We start from the raw sequence: 21,056 nt of genomic DNA on the forward strand, positions 1-21,056 counted from the left end.
GAAAGGAAAGCGAGCGCGCTCTGCGAGGCCCGCCAGCTGTACGCAGTGACGTCACTTGCTCCTCGCGCATGCGCAGTATGGTCGTGCAAGAGCACGCGAAACGGCGAGACTGTGGGCAGTGTAGCTCACACAACAATATATGGCTACACGCAGATGTTGCCTTCGCAATCCTCCAGGTTTGACCAGAGCTAAGCCACAGTCAGTTTTTCTCCAATATTTTTGCTGCCTCCGCAGAGACGCAATCGCAGTTGTAATTCTTGATTGCGCTGTTAGAAATATCACTGCCGCGGTCGAGCTCGAACCCGTGTACTCCAGCTCGGCAGGCAAGCGCCTTAACCACTGAGCCAACTGAGCTACCTACCGCGGCCCGGGCTGCATGCAAGCATGACCTGTCTGTGAGGGAAAGGGAACTGAAGAAGACGACATTGCAAGAGAGGCACGTGCCAGTCTTCGTCGACACAACGCGCGAGAGGACATACTGCGCGTACCGGTCGGTCTTTCGTAGGAATTCTTGCCGTGGCTGTTCTGTTTAAGATCTTGTGCCCTCAAGTCGCCGTTGCTTTGAGAAAGAAAATCAGCGGTCTACCTCGACGACTAGGGGACAGTTCAAACCGGGCTTCCCTTGTCTCACATCTCGTCAGAGCACCGACCAGACACCGAACACGACTGCGGCCGCTGTTTGTGGGAGCAAGTGGTGCAGTGCATGAGACGTGCTGGATTTCTGACTACTACGTGCGTGTCTTTCGGCGTTTAAAAGCAGCGTTCACAGCTGGAGTCCCTGCCATCGGCCCTGCGAGGCCTAACTCCGTTTGTGCGCCGGCCAAGGTTACCGGAAGCGGCCGCAACTTCGGAAACGCCGTGTTCAACTGCAGCGCCTGGGTCCAGCCACGTATTACAGTCGGGAAGAAGACACTGTCGTTCAGGTGAGCGTCTTACTATTGAAACGGACATGCAGACGCCATGTGAGGTGCCCACAAGTCAGCTTTCTTTGGCATCCCTTCCAATTATGAGGGAGCTGTGGAATAGTGTAAGATGGTGTTATGAATATATTGATGGGTGTGGTCTAGCCTTCTGAAGCGAAGCAAAATCTTCCTTTACGGCGCCCGGACCATCTCAGTGGCCATTAAAACTCCCTTGTACGTCCCATAGACACCCAAAAACGTCCACAGTATGGCTAAGAGAGTTCCCGTGCCTACTGGAGAGTAAAGGCTATAGAGAATCAACGAGGTGGGTTTTTGACGATAACAGGGAACTACATGTGTCCCGGGCTTCACCCCTACCAGGGCGGCCGCATTTCGATGGAGGCGAAACGCGTAAGACGCCCGTGTGCTTTGCGATGTCAGTGCATGAGTAGTCGGTGCCTGTTAAAGATCCCCTGGTAGCCGGAATTATTCCGGAGACCTCCACGGCACCTTTTGTTGCGAAAGCAACACTACGCTAGACGCCGAGCCATTTCGCGGAGCTCTGGAAAGGCCAAGCTGCGTATGCGCGACGAGCAGGTGACGTCACACGGCGAACAGCTGGCACGAAAAGTTTGCCGCCGGAGCCGCCCCCGCGGCCGCGCGCTCTCCATCGCCTCGCCGACAGTCTCCCTCTTCCTCCCTCTCTCTCTGATGCGCAGTAGAGATTGCGCATCGCCATCTGCGTGGTTTGTGGTGTATATAAAGTTGGCAGTGGCTTAGCTCTGCTCTGCCAGGATATAGGTAGCCTGAAGTGATGGGGAGGTGTCCACATCTCGGTGGACACCTGAGCCAGGGGGAAGGCGCAAAATTGCCTTCTTGGAACAGTGGATACCTCAACCACGCTTTAAGCTAAGTGGCGGTAGTGACAGGTGTGCGCCGCATGCGTTGGCATTGACAACGTTGTCATACGGCGCGTTTCCAACAAGCGGGCAGGCATGAAGGAGGCGAATCTCCTTTGTCTCTTTCAAGCATTTGTAGTAAGTCGTATTGCTTACACTGCTCCATATTTACGTCTCACGCTCACGGAGAAGCACCGCCAGGATTGCCTTATCCGCAGCGGCGTCAAAACAGCCCTTGGTCTTCCTCTCTCTACTCCCAACGACAAGCTCCTCGCCCTTGGTGTCTCCAACACGGTTGACGAGCTCATTGAGGCGGCCCTCCTGGCCCAGCGCCAACGCCTCTCCCTAACTTCCGCAGGTCGCTCTATCCTCGAACGACTTCGCATCGCTCCCTTCCGTCCGCCATCCTCGGTGGTCAATCTCCCACCTGCCATCAGGGCCAACATCAAGACTCTCCCTCTCCCCCGCAACATGCATCCAACTCATCATCAAGATCGCAGAGAAGCTCGGGCCGCATCACTCCAGCAGCAGCGATATGCTGGCCGACTTGACGTGCTTCACACCGTCGCGGCAGACCATCCTACTCGCACTGCTGCAACAGCGGTTGCCACAGATGAGAACATGACTTCATGCCTCCTGCTCCGTACGCACTTCACATATCACTACAGCGGAGGAAGTAGCTATTGCTCTCGCGCTCTCCACTTCTAAAGCTAGAGTAGTCATAAGTGACTCACAGCACGCCATTCTTAATTTTACTCATGGCCGTATTTCAGTCGAAGCGTTTCGCGTACTCGTATCAAATCCTCCTAAACACCTGACCCTACTGATATGGGCTCCAGCCCACATGGGTCTGAAGGGTAATGAGGGAGCACATGAGCTAGCTCGAGGGCTCACTTTCCGAGCAGCTTATCACTCCGCCCCCAACATGCCCGCCTTGGTCAGGAAGGACACCATAATCACTTCACGCGATCTGCTCCAGCACTATCGTCTTTCTCGCCAACTCTATCCAGGTCCGCACCAAGAACTTACAAAAACAGAGGCCGTCACATGGCGCCAACTCCAGACGGACACTTTCCCCAATCCCAAAAGATTCCATAATATATTTCCTGAACGGTATATGCCGATGTGCAAACACTGCCATATCCCAGCAGACCTCCTTCATATGGTCTGGATTTGTCCACGACAACACATGCCAACACCCACACAACATACCTGGGAGGCTCGTCTACGCAGCTCTACCCTAGACGACCAACGAACGCTCATCGGTCTCGCTCTAGAGGCTGTCAGATTCCAAGGAGTCTTGGCCGACCCCTAGATATGGGCCTTCGGCCCCTTGACTGTTTTAATAAATGTTTACCAACCAAAAAAATTGTGCCATAAACGCGGCGCTGAAGCCTTAGGCTGCGGTGTTCCTTGTGTTCATTGTCGTTGGCGCTGACCACGTTTTACACTCCGAACATTTTAAGGAAAGGAAGTGCGCATAATGGCTCACTGGATCAGTGGACGCCTGAATCATGCATTTACAGGTACGTGGGGTGATGAGGGAGAATGTGTGCTGTAGGCATTCATAAGGTTGCAGCAGAAACGGGGCGCTGAAGCCATAAGCCATCGGCGTTCATTGTGTGCATTGGTGTTGGCGTTGTCAACGTTTTACACTCTGATCATTTTAAAAAAAGGAAGGCGAGCGCGCGCGGCGAGGCACATCAGCTCTGCGTAGTGAATTCACTTGGTCCTCGCGCATGCGCCGTATGGTCGTGCAAGAGCACGCGAAACGGCGAGAACTGGGCAATGTAGCTCACGCTACAATATAAGGCTACGCAGAAAGATGTTGCTATCGCGTCACTCCAGGTTTAACCAGATCTAAACCACAGCCAATTTTTTCTTCTTTTCTTCTTTCACTCCCTCCTTTAACCCTTCCCTCACGGCGCGGTTGGGGCGTCCACCGAGATATGTGAGACAGTTACTGCGTCATTTCCTGTCCTCAAAACCAATTTTCAATTTTTCGGAGTTGGGACCTGCGGGCATATTGATTGTATTTGCTCAATCTTACGATACTATATTCATTGTATTTTCAAGATCTTACGATAAGCGAGAAGTTTAGTTTGTAATTTTTCCATACCGAAATACGCTTGTACAGAATTTCTGGATGTTCCCGGCCGCTGCGGTCGAATTTCTAGAGGACCGTGTACTGTGCGACGTCACTGCACGTTAACGAAAGCGAGGATCCTGCTACGCATAAAAGAAAAAAAACAAACAGCCTGACCGCCGAGGCTGTGACCGACCAACGGCACTGTCCCCGGCCCGGTAGCCCAACACCCGGGCCCTCGGCTAAGGCTGAGGCCCATGGGGAAGCAAGCTACCACCCTTTCGCTAAATAAAGTTGATTGACTGACTAACTGACCCCAGGTGGTCGAAATTTTCGGAGCCCTTCACTACGGCGTCTCTCATAGCCTGAGTCGCTTTGGGATGTTAAACCCCATAGAACAAACCAGAATTTCTGAGTAGAAGCGTCAGGAGCGGCGAAATGGAAAGGGTTTTAGACGAACCCGAAAATAGCGCGTCGGGTGGGCTGGGCAGGTTGAAAATTTCCGGTCGGGCTCGCGTTGTTGGAGATGATGAAAAACTTCTTTTGGTATAGGGAGGCATGATTAGACCTTCTCTTAAGGGGCCGGCTCTCACAAACATTAGGTGGAGTCCCTAGTACGCGACCCGAATTGCGTCGGCCGCCGCCCCGGTTCGCGCGACCAAGGCCCGTTGGGCCTGCAGGTCAGAGCAGCCGAGCAGGGTCGCCTCCCAGTCCTCCCGGGTTGTGTTGGGGTGAGGGGGGATAGCAGGGTTGGAGGGGCAGGCCCACACCATGTGGTAGATGTCCGAAGACTTCTCCGCACAGTGCGGACAGCTGCCAGAGAAAGAAGGGTCGAAGTGTTTGAGAGCTGCTGGGCACAGCAAAGTATTAGTAGCCATGGCCTTGTGTTTGAGCGCTCGCCTCGGCTTCGGGAGGTCGGGGGTTCGATCCCTGCGGCCACCGGTCTACCCAGCCGGTCAAATAAATGGGGACAGGCGGACCCCCGGCCATAGCGCTCGCCTTTCCAGGGGTGCACCGCATGGGAAGGTAGCCTGTGCCTCGAGAGTACCATCGAACGTGTGCAAGGAACGCCTGGGAAGTGGTGCAACCCACAGTGGGAACTCAACTCAGCTTGCTTCGTGCAAACAGAAACTCGAGGAATCCGAATGCGTTCGCAGAGAAATAAAAAATAAATTCGGAGCAGAAGCCGCTCCTTCGCCTTTGAGAGACCTTTACACGTGCAGGGATAAAGACCGTGACCAGACTGGTATGGGCTCGCGTAAAGGACAGCTGGTCAGACTCAGTGAGCTTCAGGTCCAGTGAATTAATTGTGAATTGTGTGGTTTAACGGCCGAACTTGCAAGCTCGTTATGAGAGACGCCGGCTTCGGATTAATGTCGACCACCTGTGATTCTTCTGAGTGCAGTGACATCGCACGGTACTTGGGCGTTTTCGAGTTTCGCCTCCTGTGAAACACGGTTATCGGGGCGATCGCGAATGGCTTGGCTCGATAGGCACTACAAGAGCTGTTTGTCTCCTGTCGCCATATTTCTCTCTGGATTGCTATGCGCACTTGGGAGAAACGCAGTCAATATGGCAGTGCGAATGTTTTGAACGTGTTTCCGGTGTGACACGGAAGTGTTCTAAAGTGGCGAATGCTGAAGTCGCTACGCCAGCTGTTTGATGGGTCACGAAGCTCCAGTGCGATGAGTTCTATATTCTAAGCGTCGGCTGTCTGGCCTGTTTTGCTCCGTTATGGTGTCCGGAACTAACCAGGTCCAAAGCAGACCACGGCGACAGCGTTTCGATGGAGGCGAAACGGAGAAGCGCCCTTGTGTTGTGCGATGCCAGTGCCTGTTGAAGATCTCAAGGTGGTCGCAATTTCTTTCTGAGTCCACCACTACGGCTCTTCTTTCTTGCGTTTCTCTTCACTACCACCTTCCTACCTTCCTCCCTTCCCCTGCGGCGCGGTTGAGGTGTACACCGAGATGTGAGACAATTACTGCGCCTTTCATTTCCTCAAAACCAATCTTCTGTGCTGTTCTTTTTCCCTCAGGAAATCGGCGGTCTATCGAATCGGCCAATTGCTCCTCCGGTCAGGCCGAGGCGGAGGCGGCGGGTGGTCGTTGCGCCACACACGGGCAACCACGGCTCTGTCTCGGTCAGCTCAGGTGGTGAGCGTCGCGACTCAGGCGAGTTCCTCGAAGCCGGGACACGCACAACTAGTCCCTGCCGCTCCAGTTATTTTCCGAGCCGACGTCAGAACGGAACACCGGCCGACGCCCCGTGCATGACACAACCAGTGTCACCACCTCCTTCCAAAGAATCCTCCTTCTGGGCAGGAAAGCTCGATAAGGACGAGCAAGAGCCACAACTTTGACAAGAAGCCCACGTCGCCAGGTGAGTAAAGATCAAGTCATGGTCGTGATCGTAGGCCTGCCTCAGTGATCTGAAATTATCGCGGCGTTGTGCAGTTTGCGGCCACCGATCCCAGCAAAGATGCTATAGTAGGAAACGATTCAAGAACTAAGCGACAAGTGCGCATCGGAATGGGCCTTTCCAATCAGTGGCGTCGACTTTTTGTGGTGGTGTTGTGGTCCATCACCTTGCATCTGCCAGCCAACTGCGATGCCATGCTAGCAACTGGAGGGCAGTCAACTATGACGTCAGAGGTCTTTTATTGGAAGGTCACTTTTAATGTGCACTTGCGGCTTATTGTTTGAATTGTATCCGACTATAGATTCTAAACACTAAAACCTCTGCCACTATCGACAACGTTCCATGTCACATGACATCCACCGTGTCACTTTAGACACCATAGCGGCTACCTTTCTTGCGCATTATCCAGTCCTTCCCGACCATACTGCCCCTTTTCGGAGCAACTGCTCCTGGACTAATTTTCACGGAGGAAGATTGCAAAGGGCACTGGCATCACTGATGATCAGAACAGCCTAGTGTAGGTATCGAGCTACAGCGTGGATGCTCCTCGCCGTTAAAAAACGTTGCGCAAGTCCTCTGCCAGTGAACTTCAGGGATGCGCTTCTATCTCCGTGGCTTTCGGTAATATGTAATAAATCCTGCTTTCTTGCAATGCCACGGTACTGTCGCAAGGCGCTCGAGTAGGCGCGCAAGTTATAGAAAAATTCTCCTTTCGTTTCGTTCTGAATGATGACTGCGCCACCACGGTTGATTTTGTCAATAAAGGAAGACTAAACTGCGCTGCGGATGCCAAGCAATAAGATTCCGTGAAAGAGCTTTCAGAATATTTGTACTATGCCAGACTGGCTATGGCGGATACGGTTTCCACCTCTAGACCGCTAGTCGCGGAAGAAGCACCCATTGCCGCGATTGTCTGCTTTACTGACGCTGTTACTACAGTAAGCGACTCGAAGTTGGCGATCAGCAACTTCGCTAGGATAGGGTCTCCGGTCCCGCCGCGCAAATACAGAAATAAGAGAATCTAGTCTCTTGAGAGATATTGAACTCATATATAGACCCCAGCTCACGCGGGGAATCCCGGAAATGAGGCTGCCCACCAACACGCTCGAGGAACCGGAACCTTTCGGTGAGCTACTCATATCATACCACGAACTCACTGCACATAACAAAGCGTTAGGAAGAACACTACCAGGGGCAAAAGACTGACCAGACAACAAGTGGAGACAACTACAGACGGGGACCCTCCCCAACCAAAACTACACATCTAATTCATAAACAGCGATATCAATCCCTCCTCGGCTTTTACGGAGGGAAAGATAACTTCGACCATATGATCTGAACGTACAAAGACCGTAAGCCTCCCCGAGAACTCTTGCTTGATCGCTCTAAACAAACTTGAGTTACGCTTGGGATAAGCGCTACCCTCGTCCATAGCGGCAGTCATAGTCCGACCTGTTGGGTATGCAGACCGCTGCGGTGGCTCAGTGGTTATGGCGCTTGGCTGCTGACTCAGAAGATGCGGGTTCGATCCCGGCCGCGGCGGTGGCATTTCGACGGAGGCAAATTTCTAGAGCCCCAGGTACTGTGCGATGTCAGTACACGTTAATTAAAGAACCCCAGGTGGTCGAAATTTCCAAAGCCCTTCACTACGGCGCCCCTCATATCCTCAGTCGCTTTGGGACGTTAAACCCCGTAGCCACTAACCATAACCCCAAGAGTTAGTTTACGTTTGGTTTATGGTGGTTTAACGTCTGAAAACGACTGAGGATATGAGGGACCCCGTAGTGAAGGGCTCCGGAAATTTCGACCACCTGGGGTTGTTTAACCTGTACTAATATCGCAGAGTACTCGGGGCTCCAGAATTTAGCCTCCATCAAAATTCGACCGCCGCGGCCGAAGCGGGATCCAGCCCGCGTCTTTCGGGTTTACACCCAAGCACCATAACCACTGAACCACCGCGGTGGCTTGTTGGTTATTGGGTATGCAGAACTCGTATGGTCTCGTAACTTATCTCCATCCTGTTTCAAGCTCAACGTTAACAGTCCAGCGCCTTATTTCTATCCGCCGCCGCAGGCAGCGTAGGCAGCACTGCATAGCGAGGTCCATCGGCTGCTCCGGGCAGGCACGTCGAGACGGGACGAGGCCGCGCGGCGCCATGCAAAGCTTCCGCGAGCTCACGGGCCTTGAGCCGCACGACGTGCTCACCCAGGAGGACCTGGTGCTCATCAAGACGCGCCAGTCGTGGACGCTTATCGCGCCGCTGCCGGACGGCCGCAAGCAGCACCCCAGCAGGCCCTTCCTGCGGCTTAGCCGCGATACGCTGGTTGCCGCACATCAGGCGGGACACATTCGCGTCATCAACGTGGAGGTGGGTGGGCGCCATTCTAGCCGCTCTCCTTTCTCTCAGGTCAATGCGTACGGTTTCAGCGAAACGTGCATGGGAAACCTCGCAATCTAGCAAAGATCAGGCAGTTTTCACTGGCATTTTGTCTCCCCCGCCCCACGACAAAAAAGAAGAAAAGGCTAAAGCCTTAGCAGTGCCAGGTACGAAGTACTGTGTGAAAACATGGTTTTTTTAGATGGACGCCATCGCCACGTCCAGAGTCGGTCAAAAGTTCCCAGGCCACAGCAGAGTCCGCTTTTGAGAAGTGTATAAATACGCAGTTAGGTTACTTGCAAAGCGCAACAATATCTGTAGACTGTTAAAGAAGCATCGTTCTAACCTCTGACAACCTTGATAACTTTATTGGCATTCCAAGTGTCAGGATATACAGAAGAGCAGATCCTGCGGCCTGGAAACTTTTGACCAAACCTGTACCTCAAAGCGTGACTGAGGAGTCCAGTGACCCATGGAGCTAGTCCTGCGCCTTTCCCTTCCTCAAGATCAGCGGAGTCTAAACCTTCCGCTGGTATTGAAAAAAAAGGACACGCGCATAACAACTTCAGTTCATCGACGGACGCCACCTCCTACTCACAGTGCGATTGACGTGTCCACCGACCCTTAAGCCGGGTTTACATGAATGCGACAAAAGTCGACTCCAGACGACTTTTTGAGGGAAAGGGCAGGTTTTGAGAAGGAAAGGCGCGACTCGCCCTCTACTACTCTCTTCATCGACGTTTTTGCACTTTCCCTCGAAAAGCGGACTGGAGTCGACTTCTGTCGCATTCATGTAAACGTGGCTAATGGCGTCGTCGGCCTGTTATGACATCGCAGCAAACCCATTCATCTGCTTTGAGACAGAAATGGTAATAGCGCTACAGCAAGAGGTACACAACAAAGACTGGCATGTCCAGTGTCAGCCTTTCTTGTGTACGTCTTGCTGTAGCGCTACTACCATTTCTGTCTCAAATAATGCACCATCTAGCCCCAATGGACGTTCTTCTGAACGATTAATCTGTCTTGGCTGCTAACAGGCGCGCACTGGCAGGTTCAATGCGGTTCACCGCGATGTCATGACAATAGGTCGGCGCCACTGGTTGGAGAAGTTCCTTGAGGGGCACTTGCCATTTCTTTCTTTTGTTGCATCCGACCAAAGGCGCGTTCTGGGTGAAGGATTTACACATGGTTTCAGTTGTCACGCATGAGCCTTGGATTCAATTTCATTGCACTATACTTAGTAAACAAGCAAGACCGCGCAGTCCTGGGTAGTCCTGGGTAGTCCCGGGGTAGCAGTCGTTCGGAGTTTGCGTCATTCTGCTCCCGACTTTACACCCGCCCTCTTCCCCGCCAACGCTAAGCGGCTGGTGGTGTCGCTGGCGGTTCCTGCAGGTGGTGGTATTCGCGGGCTGTCCTCGGTTCGGCTGCTCGCAGCGTTTCCGCGAGGCCGCCGGAGCGCTCTGCGCCCGGGCCGACACCGTCGTGGTGGTGCACAACCTGAACGCGATGGCGGATCTTCTCGCCCTCTTCCCCAGAGTGGGCACGCTCCACCTGGTGCACGACCTCGTGGCGCATGGCGCACGGAACGAGGACGACCAGGCACCCAATGGGCGCGAAGACCATGCTGACGGCGACACAAAGGAAGAAATGGTGCGTGCCGGGATGCACCGTCCTTGGAGTTGTACCTCTAATCTTCGTGCGTGATTCGATGGTCCCTGTTACCTTTAACAGAAAAAAAATGGCTGGAGTTCAACGTGGATTGAACCTGTTTATACGTGCGAAAGGTCTGTTAAGCATGGTCTCTACTGTCAAGGTCAAAGGTCACGGTCAGGTACTTAATGGTTATATATTCTTATGATCACGTGGTCTCACTGCCATAGCTTGGCCCGTACCACCACACAGTCAAGTTCGGTTTGACCTTGTGAGATATTGAAGGTCAGTGCCGGTGTAGTGTCCACTGTCCCAGATTAAATGTCAAGGTGAAGGGTTAAGGACGAAGGTTAAGGTCAGGTACCCAATGGACACAGTCATATGATCACGTGGTGATGCTACCATTGCTCGGACCATACCAGCAGACAGTAAAGTTCGGTTTAATCTAGTGAGACATAGAAGATCATTGTCTCATCAACATGGAAATCGGAAGTTGCACTCCGAGGGGTATTACTCTTGCTATAAAGATCCGGACCTTTCCTGCTCGTCCAAGCAAGAGGTGAGGGCGATATCGCTTTCTCCTCTCGACTCTCCACCTCTAGGAATGAGAGCGCCATTCCAGAAAGCCGCCTAGGGTCAGGCCACCACCACCTTGACACTGGTGCTGCACGGTGCCTCGCCTGTTTCGCAGTAGTGACGTCATGTCTCGGGGAACAGCGACTTGGAGAGGCCGCCTTAATATCGGTTTTGTTAGACAGGCCCGTGTGAGTCGCATAAGTAGGGCAGGATTTGGAGTACACCCATTCCGCACACCTATTTGAATTGTCATTGGCCAGAAAGTTGAACGTGGGGATCTTCGATTGGGGCACGCTACGCCTATGTTTTGTATTCATACCAGCCGACATGTAGGACGACTATTATTGATGCCAATCAGTATAAAGGCAGCGACAGTCAGCCCATGACAACCTTTGGGGTTTTAGAATTCGAATGTGTCACCAGCGGGTCTCCTGGAATGTAAAAAAAACCAATATCTTCACCTTCGTGTTCATACACTATGGTTCCCCTTTTTGACATTTAATTCCTTCCTTGGTCTTGATGCCAGGTGAACGGACCCCCGATGCCGAAGTGTGCCGATGACTGTATTCCATCCCACAAGGGCTTGCTATTAGAGTTCGCACTAGGAATTACAAGGGGACAGCTTCTACTCGTCTGAGGCCCGCACGCCACCGGCAGCAAACGGCACTTTTCAGGAAGCCATCGCCTTCCTAGAAGTGAGCTGGACGATAAGATTAAGTGCGGATAGACAGAATGACGAGGCAGTAATGCTGACTGTTAGCGAATGTCCCTGCTTTTCAGGGTTCCCTGCCCCTCTCCCTTATGCTCTGCTCCAGTCGTCGCTATCGCTTCGTGACGCAAACGCATTTACAGGTTAAGCCGTCCAGATATATCCCGTTCTCCTTCCCTGTCCGCGCTGCTTGCGCCGTGGCAGGCTCCTTCGCCGGAGCGCGCTCACCCGGCTCTGCGTTCCTTGTACGGTGACTGCTGCGCCCTGGGCCTGAACCACCTGTTCGTGGACACCGAGGCGGCCGCTAGCCTGGTTGCAGACTGCGCCCAGGTACGTAAACCCGCGGGTGTGTAGCAAGTCTCAGGCCTGTGTTCGAACCTAAGCAGCACAGATAATTAGCCCAGTATTGGTAATGGATGGTTTTACTCTGGTCCTATACAGGACCGGCCTGCGCCAGTATATTTTCAATACTGGGCCGATCAGCTGTGTTTCTGGGGAAGGCTAGGACCCAAGGAAGGGCAGGACCAGTGCCTCCTAGAAAGAAAAGGCCTCTGCATTCCCCCTGTGACGTCACGCACCTTGCCCAGTTCACCATATCATGGTATGAATTTAGAACACAATAAGCGACTCCTGCTCAGATAAGAAGCAACGGCCTCCAAGATCTTTATCCTTGTGTTCTTAATCCATGCTATGATGTTGCTAACAGGGCAAGGTGCGAGACGTCACAGGAGGAGTGCAGAGGCCTCTCCTTTCTAGCAGGACATGGATGAAGCATAATCTTCTGTGTGCTCCTGTCTCTTGTTTACGTCCGTCTTTGAACGCAGAAGAGATGCGAAGAAGGGGATTTGCAGGTAGATATTAATCCGATGGCATAAGAAGCCCCATGGTGCCAAAATGCGTCGTAGGTCATAAGATTCACCCATTGGTGGGGGAAGTGACGTCATCAGATCCAAAGTGACGTTAGTTCTGGCAAAGGCATCGGTAGCTACTGATGCTATCGTGTTGCCAACGCATAATGGAATTAAGTGCCCGTGGAAATTTTTCACGCAGCTATAGTTCGGTTTGTGGGAGTCCAGCGAAGTATTCGTGAATTCTTTCAGGTTGCTGTTACACTGGCTTCCTCCTCAAACGTATCACGGCGTCTTATTTGCTGTAAGGAAAGAAATGAACTAAAACAATTATCTCTCTTCTATATTGCGTCACTGTTGTTGATGATCCCTGTCCAGCTGACTCTCTCATTAAGCCATTCCATCTCGAGCTTCTTCACCGCTATATCTTCCTCCGTATCCTCTTGGCACTTATTCATGGACAGTCCTTCTGGTCTCTTCCAATCCACTTCAAATTTCATCACCTTCCTTGCAATATATTCACCGCCCCTCATCATATGACAGTGGTATTGCAGCTGTCCTTCTTGAATTTTTCATTCGGTATTATGCCATGAATGTTTTTACTGTTTGTTTGTTCATTCTTCAAAGCTGCCGGCACGCCACTTTATCGCTTTTTTGTGATGCAAGACGCGTCTAGATTTATCTCGATTGATCGTATCCCGGTGGAGCCGACTCTACGCTGTTCCAGAGTGTTCTAGTAACTTTACAACCTTTATCTCGAAAGTTCGCTATCAGCTTTAAAAAGAGCACGGCCGAGAGCGGCAGGCATTGTGTTCGACGAACCCCGATCATGCTTGTTGCTACGCCGCCGCCGAGTGATTCAGTTCCTTTCGGGCGCAAGTTAGCCCAAATAAAGAGTTTCGTTTGGCAGCAATTCTCGCTGCTTTCCTGTTCGCATGACTGCAGTCGCCACTACTCGACCATATGGTATGTGCCTGTTCCGTACTATGTCTTCTCTATTCACTACACATATCAGATCTTAGCGTGCTCATTCCTACAAATTACAGCATGTACGCTGACCTTTACGGGTGTCTCTTCGGCAATGTTATCGGAAACGTGGAACACACTGCGTATACGTCAGTGTTCTCGTGGTTAAGCCTAGTGTCCAGTACGGCATCCCTCCGCAAGATCTATACAGTGTGTTGGCAGACCATCCATATATGACATTGAAGCAGGTCTCCATTCGCAGATCAGCAGGGTTACTACGCTGCTTCGCTTAATATTCCACCGGCAGCTAATTTAGTCAGTGCATGAAAGACTTAATTGCTGATTTTTTACCCGGCGACCGCTCGCACCTAAGCTCCAAGTCTTGGTTTTTCAGTAAGAATGTTTGTCTCTTTCCAAGAGAAGTGAAAGGAACGCAGCTGTAGAAGCATTAACGAGCGATAAAAGGCTTAAGGTACAATATCAGGGGACGTGCTCCACTGTCAGCGAGAAAGCAGTCTTCGACCACTATTTCCAGTAGTCTTGAAGGAGAGGGTTTTGATCCGATAGTATATATATATATTTGCCCCCTTTTATACAACAACTTCGAAAGTTCGTACAGCACCGAGAAAGCCTCACCGCTGCGTAGGTCCTGCGATACAATCCTTGTCAATGACTACGCCCGCCACTGTGCACAGGGTGTGAGCTCGGAAACGTGGCGTTCAGACCACAAAGGCCGCTCTCGCTTTCTAGCACTTAGCAGTGCAGAGAGCAGTGGAGTAGGTCCAGCGTGGGCTATGGGGATCGGTACGGTCAGGTGCACCATGGCAGGCAGTGTTAGACAAGGAATGGTACATTGCGAATATACTTGCGCAACTAAGGCTCAAGATAAGTTTCTCGCAAGACACGAGGCGGAATTAATCCTACTTTGCACGCGTATTAAACCAATTTGTTGCTTTCTTTGTGGGTGCGCTGCGCAGCTGACCGAACTGGAGACGAACTTGGAGAAGATGGTAGACATGTCACCCTCCCCGGAAGCCTCTGGCTCGAAGCAGGGCCTTGGAGACGGTGGCTCGCAGCGCCAGTGGAGCAGCCTGGTCCTAGGCTCCGGTCTGCATTCAAGACAGGCGAGTACTCGTAGAAGTGGCGCCAAGGCCTACGTCCTCGATTCCTTAGACCCTGTGCGTAGCGTTAAGTATTGTCAGTAGGAACATAGAGTGAAATATACAGGCTGTGTTTGAGAATGATGGCCGTTCAGGGTGACGAACTGCATACCAAGCGAAGGCAAGCATAGCAGGGTGCGGAAGAAACTTCGATGGGCGGATAGGATTAAGAAGTTTTCGGGAGTAAGATGGCCGCAGCTGGAACAGACCAAGGTGAATTGGAGATATATGGACGAAGCCTTTGTCTTGCAGTGGGCGTAGTCCCGCTTATGACGATGAAACTGGAAATGGGAATCTTTCTGTGGCTTACAATGAAGGTATTGACCACTGGATGACGTCACGCGTAATTAAGTTCTAATTACTAATTATTGACAGATTACTAATAAATTGCTAATTGATGATTGAGTGCTAAATACTAGTCAACTGCTAATTAATGACAAGCTTCGCCTTTACGAAGGGAACGCGACACCGTATTGTAGCGCTGCCAGGGAGTCCACGGAACGGAACAACGACCATGACCAACAGCTATGGGCCGTCCAGCAGGTCCTCGGGGCGCTCGAAAGGCAGGGACCCAGAGAGCCGGCAACGGCGAGCGGAGACCCGCGCCGAGTAACGGCAGCCTCGTAGACGACGTAGGCCCTCGTCGGGGCGCGCGAGCGCCCAACTGCAGGCACAAATAAAGTTTGTTCCAATCCAACGGAACAGAACGCCACCACCCGTTCTGCGTGATGCCTTGACCTTTGAACGCTATGTTAATATGTAAATGGTTTATTCCCAGTGTACGTCTCCCCCTGTCCTTTCTACTATCCCCTCTCCTCATTCATTTCACTTCTACACACTGCCTGCTATCCTTTATTTCTGCTGCCCAAGCTCAGGTGCTTCCAGCAGCGATGGCAGATGCCGGGGCTAGCCACAATCTTTTCCTTCCATTTATCATGCATATTAAAAGCACTTACTACTACTGCTACTATTACTACTACTACTTTTAACGCAGCGCTTTTTGAGGAAAGGGAATGGCGCAGTAATTCTCTGTCATCTCGGTGGACACCTGAGCCGCACCGTATAGGAAGGGAGGAAACGCGAGTGGAAGAAAGACAAAGAGGGGCCGCAATGAAAAAAATGGAAATTATATTTTAGGAAAGGAAATTACGAAGGGACTGTATCACATATCTCGGTCGACACCCGTCATCCGTTTGTAGAGGAAGGGAGGAAGTATGAGTGAAAGAAGAAAAAGAGGCCGTAATGAAGAAAATGAAAATTGTATTTGAGGAAAGGAAATTACGCAGTAACTATCTCACATATCTCGGTGGACACCCGTCAAAGCGTGACACCTCTGCTGAGTAGTAGTAGTAGTAGAAAACTTGAGATATTTTAAGAGATTCGCGGATTAGAAGCCTCCGTCGTCTTTCGTGGCGCCGGCGACTTGAGGCTTCTCTTCAGCAAGGTTGGGCCCCTAGTCCAGGGCTCCACTGAGTCGCGCTGCATCAGTAGCGTGCCGCACTAAGGCCCTTTGGGCCGCGAGCTCGCTGCTGGTGAGCCGGCTCTCCCATTGCTCCGCACTCGGGAATTCGTGTTGGTGGAATGCTTTATTTCGTTCGCACTCCCATGTGATGTGGTATAGTGTGGGTGTGTCGCTCAACCAGGGGCAGTTTGCTCTGTATTGTGTTGGTGACATCTTGTTTACAAGTTGGGGAAGGAGTTTGTTTGTAGCCTACGCCAGCCGACTGCTTCCTCCCTCGTGAGGGCTTTGTGTGGTGGTGGGTACTTGAATCTAGTCCCCCTGTATAGTTGTAATGTCTCTGTGTATCCCCCCTCGCATGCTAGTAGCTGAAGCTCCAGAACATCTGACATGCCTGCTCGGTATGTAAGCCCTCGAGCTAGGCTGTCTGCTCTTTCGTTCCCCGCTACGCCTGCGTGGCCTGGGACCCAGATAACCTTCTGTCGACAACGATGAGGCATTGAGAGCTATCGCCTTAAGAATTAGTAGGACACTTAAGCTTCGCCTCTAAGAGTGGAACGCGACAGCGTGTTGCAGCAGTGCCAGGGTGTCCATGGAACGCCATCGCCCGTTCGGCGTGACGCCTTGCCCGTTGGAAGCAACTTTGAACGCAACGCATTTCTGTGGAAAGGAAATGGCGCAGTAATTCTCTCATATCTGCGTGGACACTCGAACCCCGCCGTAAGGGAAGGTAGGAAGGTGGGAGTGGAAGGAGAGAGAAAAAGGTGCCGTAGTGGAGGAAATGAAAATTTGATTTGAGGGAAGGAAATGACGCAGTAACTGTCACATATCTCGGTGGACACCCGCAGCCCGCGATTTTAGGTCACCGGTTCGAATTCCTGCCGCAAGCTAGGCTCTAACTAAACAAGCAAGTTTATGCTGCACGCAACGCTGAATCGTATGACGCCATTTGGAACATTCTGCGGCAAACGGTTGACAACTACTAGGACGCCGACGGCTTTTCGACCGAACGAGCTGCATACGCTGTCGCGTAAAAGGTTTTTTTTTTTTTTGTAGCTCTATGCAGTGGAATCTGCGTACGCGACCAGCTTCTGTGGTCGTCTCGCGAGCCCGTGAGGTCGGTACTTTTGTGGGAGCCATGGCTTCGTCCTTGTACTACCTTCTGCAAAGCAGCTGCAGAAGTTCACCCCGAGTACCGGTGGATGCAGTCAAGAAACGCGAGCTAATGTCGAGTTTGTAATCAAGACAGCTAATAAGGACTTGCGCAGGGCATGTAATTCGAAGGCAAGATAACCGGTGGTCGCTAAAGGTAACGAAGTGGATTCCAAAATGAAGGAAAGGTCAAGGGACGGATGAGAGTAAGGTGGCCAGATAAGATTAGGAATTTTGCGGAGCACACGGCTGGCACCGGGCAGGGTTAGAGAGTTATGGGAGCGCCCTTTGCTCGCAGTGGACGTAGTTAGGACGTAGTTAGGATGCTCCTGCGGCGGATATATAATGGCCTCGATAGGCAGGCAGTAAGAGCACTTGGGGGCATCTAGGTTTGACGAGGAGGAAAAGACGAGACTTACGTTGCGTGCAACCCACCTTTTTCACAAGGCCATTCTGCGCATGCGCGCCTCTTCTGCTCCAGCTCCGCCGGTTGGAAATGAAACCGCCTGCTCCTACTGGGCATGCGCAGTTCGTGATAGTGACAGGCGCATGATGGCAGCTGTCAAGCACAACACTTGCCACGTCGCAGGCGGTGCGTCTTCCAAGGGTGTTCGTTTCAAATCAGTAGCAGACCAATTTTCGCCACTCCTCAGAGGTAGCCAGATCTTGTGTAAAAGGTGGATTGCTGATAAGTAATAATGGTGTTCAAGACGAGGTCTTTATCTGCCCCTCCTGTGTGCGCAGACTTACGCGTCGTCGGACATGGTCAAGCTGGCGGCCAAACGCTATCCAGGCCTGCGTCACCTGCAGGTTCGCGTGGCCACCAAGGATGCCGTGTCCAGCGTCAGAGAGTTCAAGGTGCGTTTGGCAACTGATGGCCCGCGTGCAGGGCTGCAACTCTGCGCTGTTCTCGCTTCTCTTGCGTTCATCTTTGTTATCAAAACAGCCTTTAGTTTCGCTCACGCCGTTTACCGCTGTGGCTGCACTGCCGTCAAACTGGTGCACAGGTGAGACCCGTAGCGTCAGGGACGGAATCTTCGGAAGCGTTGTTTAACCCAAATGTGTCAGAAGGTGTTAGTGCGAGGCACAAAGGTTTGGAAAATACTGGAGGAGACACTTAAGCTCCGCATTAACGGCATGACGCGACTGCGTAATGGGTTCCTTGCCAGATGTGCAGAAGGTTATTCTGTGCTTTATATTCATAGAACCCTGGGGAGTATACCATTCCAGGCGTCATGATCCCCGCCGCGGTGGCTGAGTGGTTATGGTGCTCGGCTGCTGGCCCGAAAGACGCGGGTTCGATCCCGGCCGCGGCGGCTGAATTTCTTTGGAGGAGAAATTAGGCCCGTGTACTGTGCGATGTCAGTGCACGTTAAAGAACCCCAGGTGGTCGAAATTTCCGGAGCCCTTCACTAGGGCGTCTCTCATAGCCTTAGTCGCTTTTGGACGGTAAACCCCATAAACCAAACCAACCAACCAGGCGTCATGGAGGAAGGAAAGAACTCAGGAGAGATGGTTACGTCACATTTTTTGGATACAATGCAGCAGACGACGCCGCTCCGCCCAGCGTTACTATTGGCTGCGCCGTCGGCCAAAGGCTCCCAGCAGTCCTTGCGAAAGTGCGTCACTTCCGGCACAGTTTTTGGCGTGCAGCTCAGATAGCGAGGGTTTCTCCTGAATTCTCCTTCCTCCACACCTGCCGCAGTGGTGCAGGAGGGGAGGGGAAACATTTGTTCGCGCCTCTGTGCACAGAGGGCGTCACTCTCCTTAGCGTCTAGTCCTCTCCGTGCTACGTTAATGACGTCATAGAGTTGGAAAACGTACTCTCGACAGCTGTCGCTCTTCTCCCTCTCACCGGTACCTGTAGGAACTGCGCTCCTTGTCGGTGCTGTTCTCCACGGCCGAGAGTCCCAGGCCTTGCCCGTACAGCGCCGTGGCCTCCGCCCTGTCCGCGCTGCCCCTCGAGCGACTCGTCCTGCGCGGTTTCTCGGGTGTCAGCCTGACGGGGCTGGCGGAGAGCTGCGCCCAGCTGCGGCGGCTGCAGCTGACGGACTGCGAGTTGTGCGACCTGGGCTTGGCCGACCAGGCGCTGCCGCACGTGGACGAGCTCGAGGTGAGGTACTGCGCCCCCGTACAGTACGCGGGCTTTCAATCTGCGGACGTGCATACCTGTCGAACGCTGTGCCGCACATGATCCCTACAGTAACGGAACAAAAAAATGACGGCCGGTTTAGCGTGGTTACGCAAAATGCGAATTATGTGCGTCATAGCACTTCGATTTTCACTTCGGCTTCGTTTCAAGGTTCGAAGTCGAGCAGGCTTAATACAGCGATCGGCGGAATCGGTAAGTGCAGGCTTTAATGCTACCGTGCTAAAACTAGAGGGGGCACTTTAGCTCCGCCTTAAGGACATGACGCGATAGAGTAGATGGGTTAATGCCCGTATATGCGACCTTGATCATTCTCCATATTGCATTCCTAGATCATTGGGAGTCCTGGCGCAGTGGTGCAGCGGTTAAGCGATGCGCCAGTGCCCTGCGGTGGCAAGTGATGCGATCGGTGGGGCTCGGGATGTTCAGCTTGCGCTTCCCGAGCTACCTCTCGTGACCGATCATTAATTGAATTGCCACCTGCGACGGCGTGACGTCATCACAAAGGCAGGTTGTGATCACGCCACAGGGTCACGTGACCTAGGTGGGCCACTTACCGCATAGGGGCCACCTAGGAGGCAGGTGGGCCACTTAGGCCAGGCTGCCCACAACCCGGTGGGCGCACAGAGGGACCGTACATACGACGACTAAGCGGCTGAGTGGAAGCTCTAATGCTAACGCAGTGAAAAAATTCCAGAGTACCAATCTTTTCCCACAAGGCGCTTTGCGGGCTAGCTTCATGGATACTGCCTCCTGTGGCTGCCAGTACATTTAGCGCTACTGTGTGCAGCCTGTTACGACCCAACTTGAGTCCCGCGATGATAACGGTGGCGGATTCAACAGCGGAAATTTCGAAAGGTCGTTTGACCCCAAGATGACCCCACCAAAAGGGATGACTAGCTGGAAAGTAGTCGATGGAGCTCTTCCCACGCTCGGCTCTGTGCGAACGACTTTTCCTTCTAGAAGCGACCGACGATGAACCGACGACAAAGGAAGAAAGGATTCACGTCGTCTTAGAGGACCCGGAACGAATCGGAGGAAGCCGGCGCAGATGCGGCCGCGGCGCGAGCACGTCTACGCCACTCCTGGGTTCGATAGACACGTGCTGCTAGCAGTAGTGTTGCACCGCAGTGCGAAAGAGCTGCAGACTTATGTTTCCTCCTCGCCAATTGCCACGCGTGGACTCCGCAACAGGTGCCTCCGTGTGCTGTGCTGTGCCGATCTGTGCGTCGTGGCGAATTGGCGACCGCCTGAAGAAGGGGTGGAGCCTGACGGTATTAAACCGACACTCTATGTGCGAACGAAGTCTCTGGGCACTGGGTAAAAGGCTCATCCAGTCGCTCGGCGTCATGAACTCTTAATTTTTGTTTCTTTGCTCTTTTCTTCATTATGTAAATAAGTGTCTTAATAAGTGCCATTAAACCTGCTTGTTTCCGTATCCCGAAACTTCGAAGCTTCAGACCGTTTCCTAATCCCGGGCGAGCCGTAACAACTGGTCACGCTACCTGACTTATAACAAGCCTGATAACTGTAGCCTAAATCCAGGGCAGCTCTGGAGCGGAAAACGTGGACAGGTGGTCATTAAAATCAGTTTATAGATTCCAGTTTTGTGTCTTTCAAAAAAGAGACTCGCTCAATACCCAAGTCTTGTGTTGCCAAAGCCGGATATGTATAGCCTTATACAGCGCGACGAAGGGAGTCGAAA

General features: G+C 52.4%; 2 protein-coding genes across 2 annotated transcripts in view; both read left to right on the forward strand.

Moving 5' to 3' along the window:
• Positions 1 to 356: 356 nt before the first annotated feature.
• Positions 357 to 17,166, forward strand: LOC149329012 (uncharacterized). The gene is made up of 7 exons (XM_089559162.1): positions 357 to 923; positions 5,923 to 6,266; positions 8,379 to 8,673; positions 10,075 to 10,332; positions 11,822 to 11,947; positions 14,409 to 14,555; positions 17,107 to 17,166. The coding sequence occupies exons 3-7, from the start codon at positions 8,461 to 8,463 to the stop codon at positions 17,164 to 17,166; spliced, it is 804 nt and encodes a 267-aa protein (XP_089415288.1). The 5' UTR covers positions 357 to 923; positions 5,923 to 6,266; positions 8,379 to 8,460.
• Positions 17,167 to 17,889: 723 nt separating this feature from the next.
• LOC149329013 (steroid hormone receptor ERR1-like) overlaps positions 17,890 to 21,056 on the forward strand; it is a 123,379-nt gene continuing 120,212 nt past the window's right edge. The window contains exons 1-2 of the mRNA XM_089560066.1: positions 17,890 to 18,060; positions 19,070 to 19,315. Of these exons, the coding sequence (XP_089416192.1) occupies positions 17,901 to 18,060; positions 19,070 to 19,315 (406 nt within the window). The 5' untranslated portion in view covers positions 17,890 to 17,900. The remainder of the gene's footprint in view (positions 18,061 to 19,069; positions 19,316 to 21,056) is intronic.

This window comes from Amblyomma mixtum, chromosome 9 (assembly GCF_055824585.1).
Source record: "Amblyomma mixtum isolate Tamu chromosome 9, ASM5582458v1, whole genome shotgun sequence".
NCBI classification, from domain to species: Eukaryota; Metazoa; Arthropoda; class Arachnida; order Ixodida; family Ixodidae; genus Amblyomma; species Amblyomma mixtum.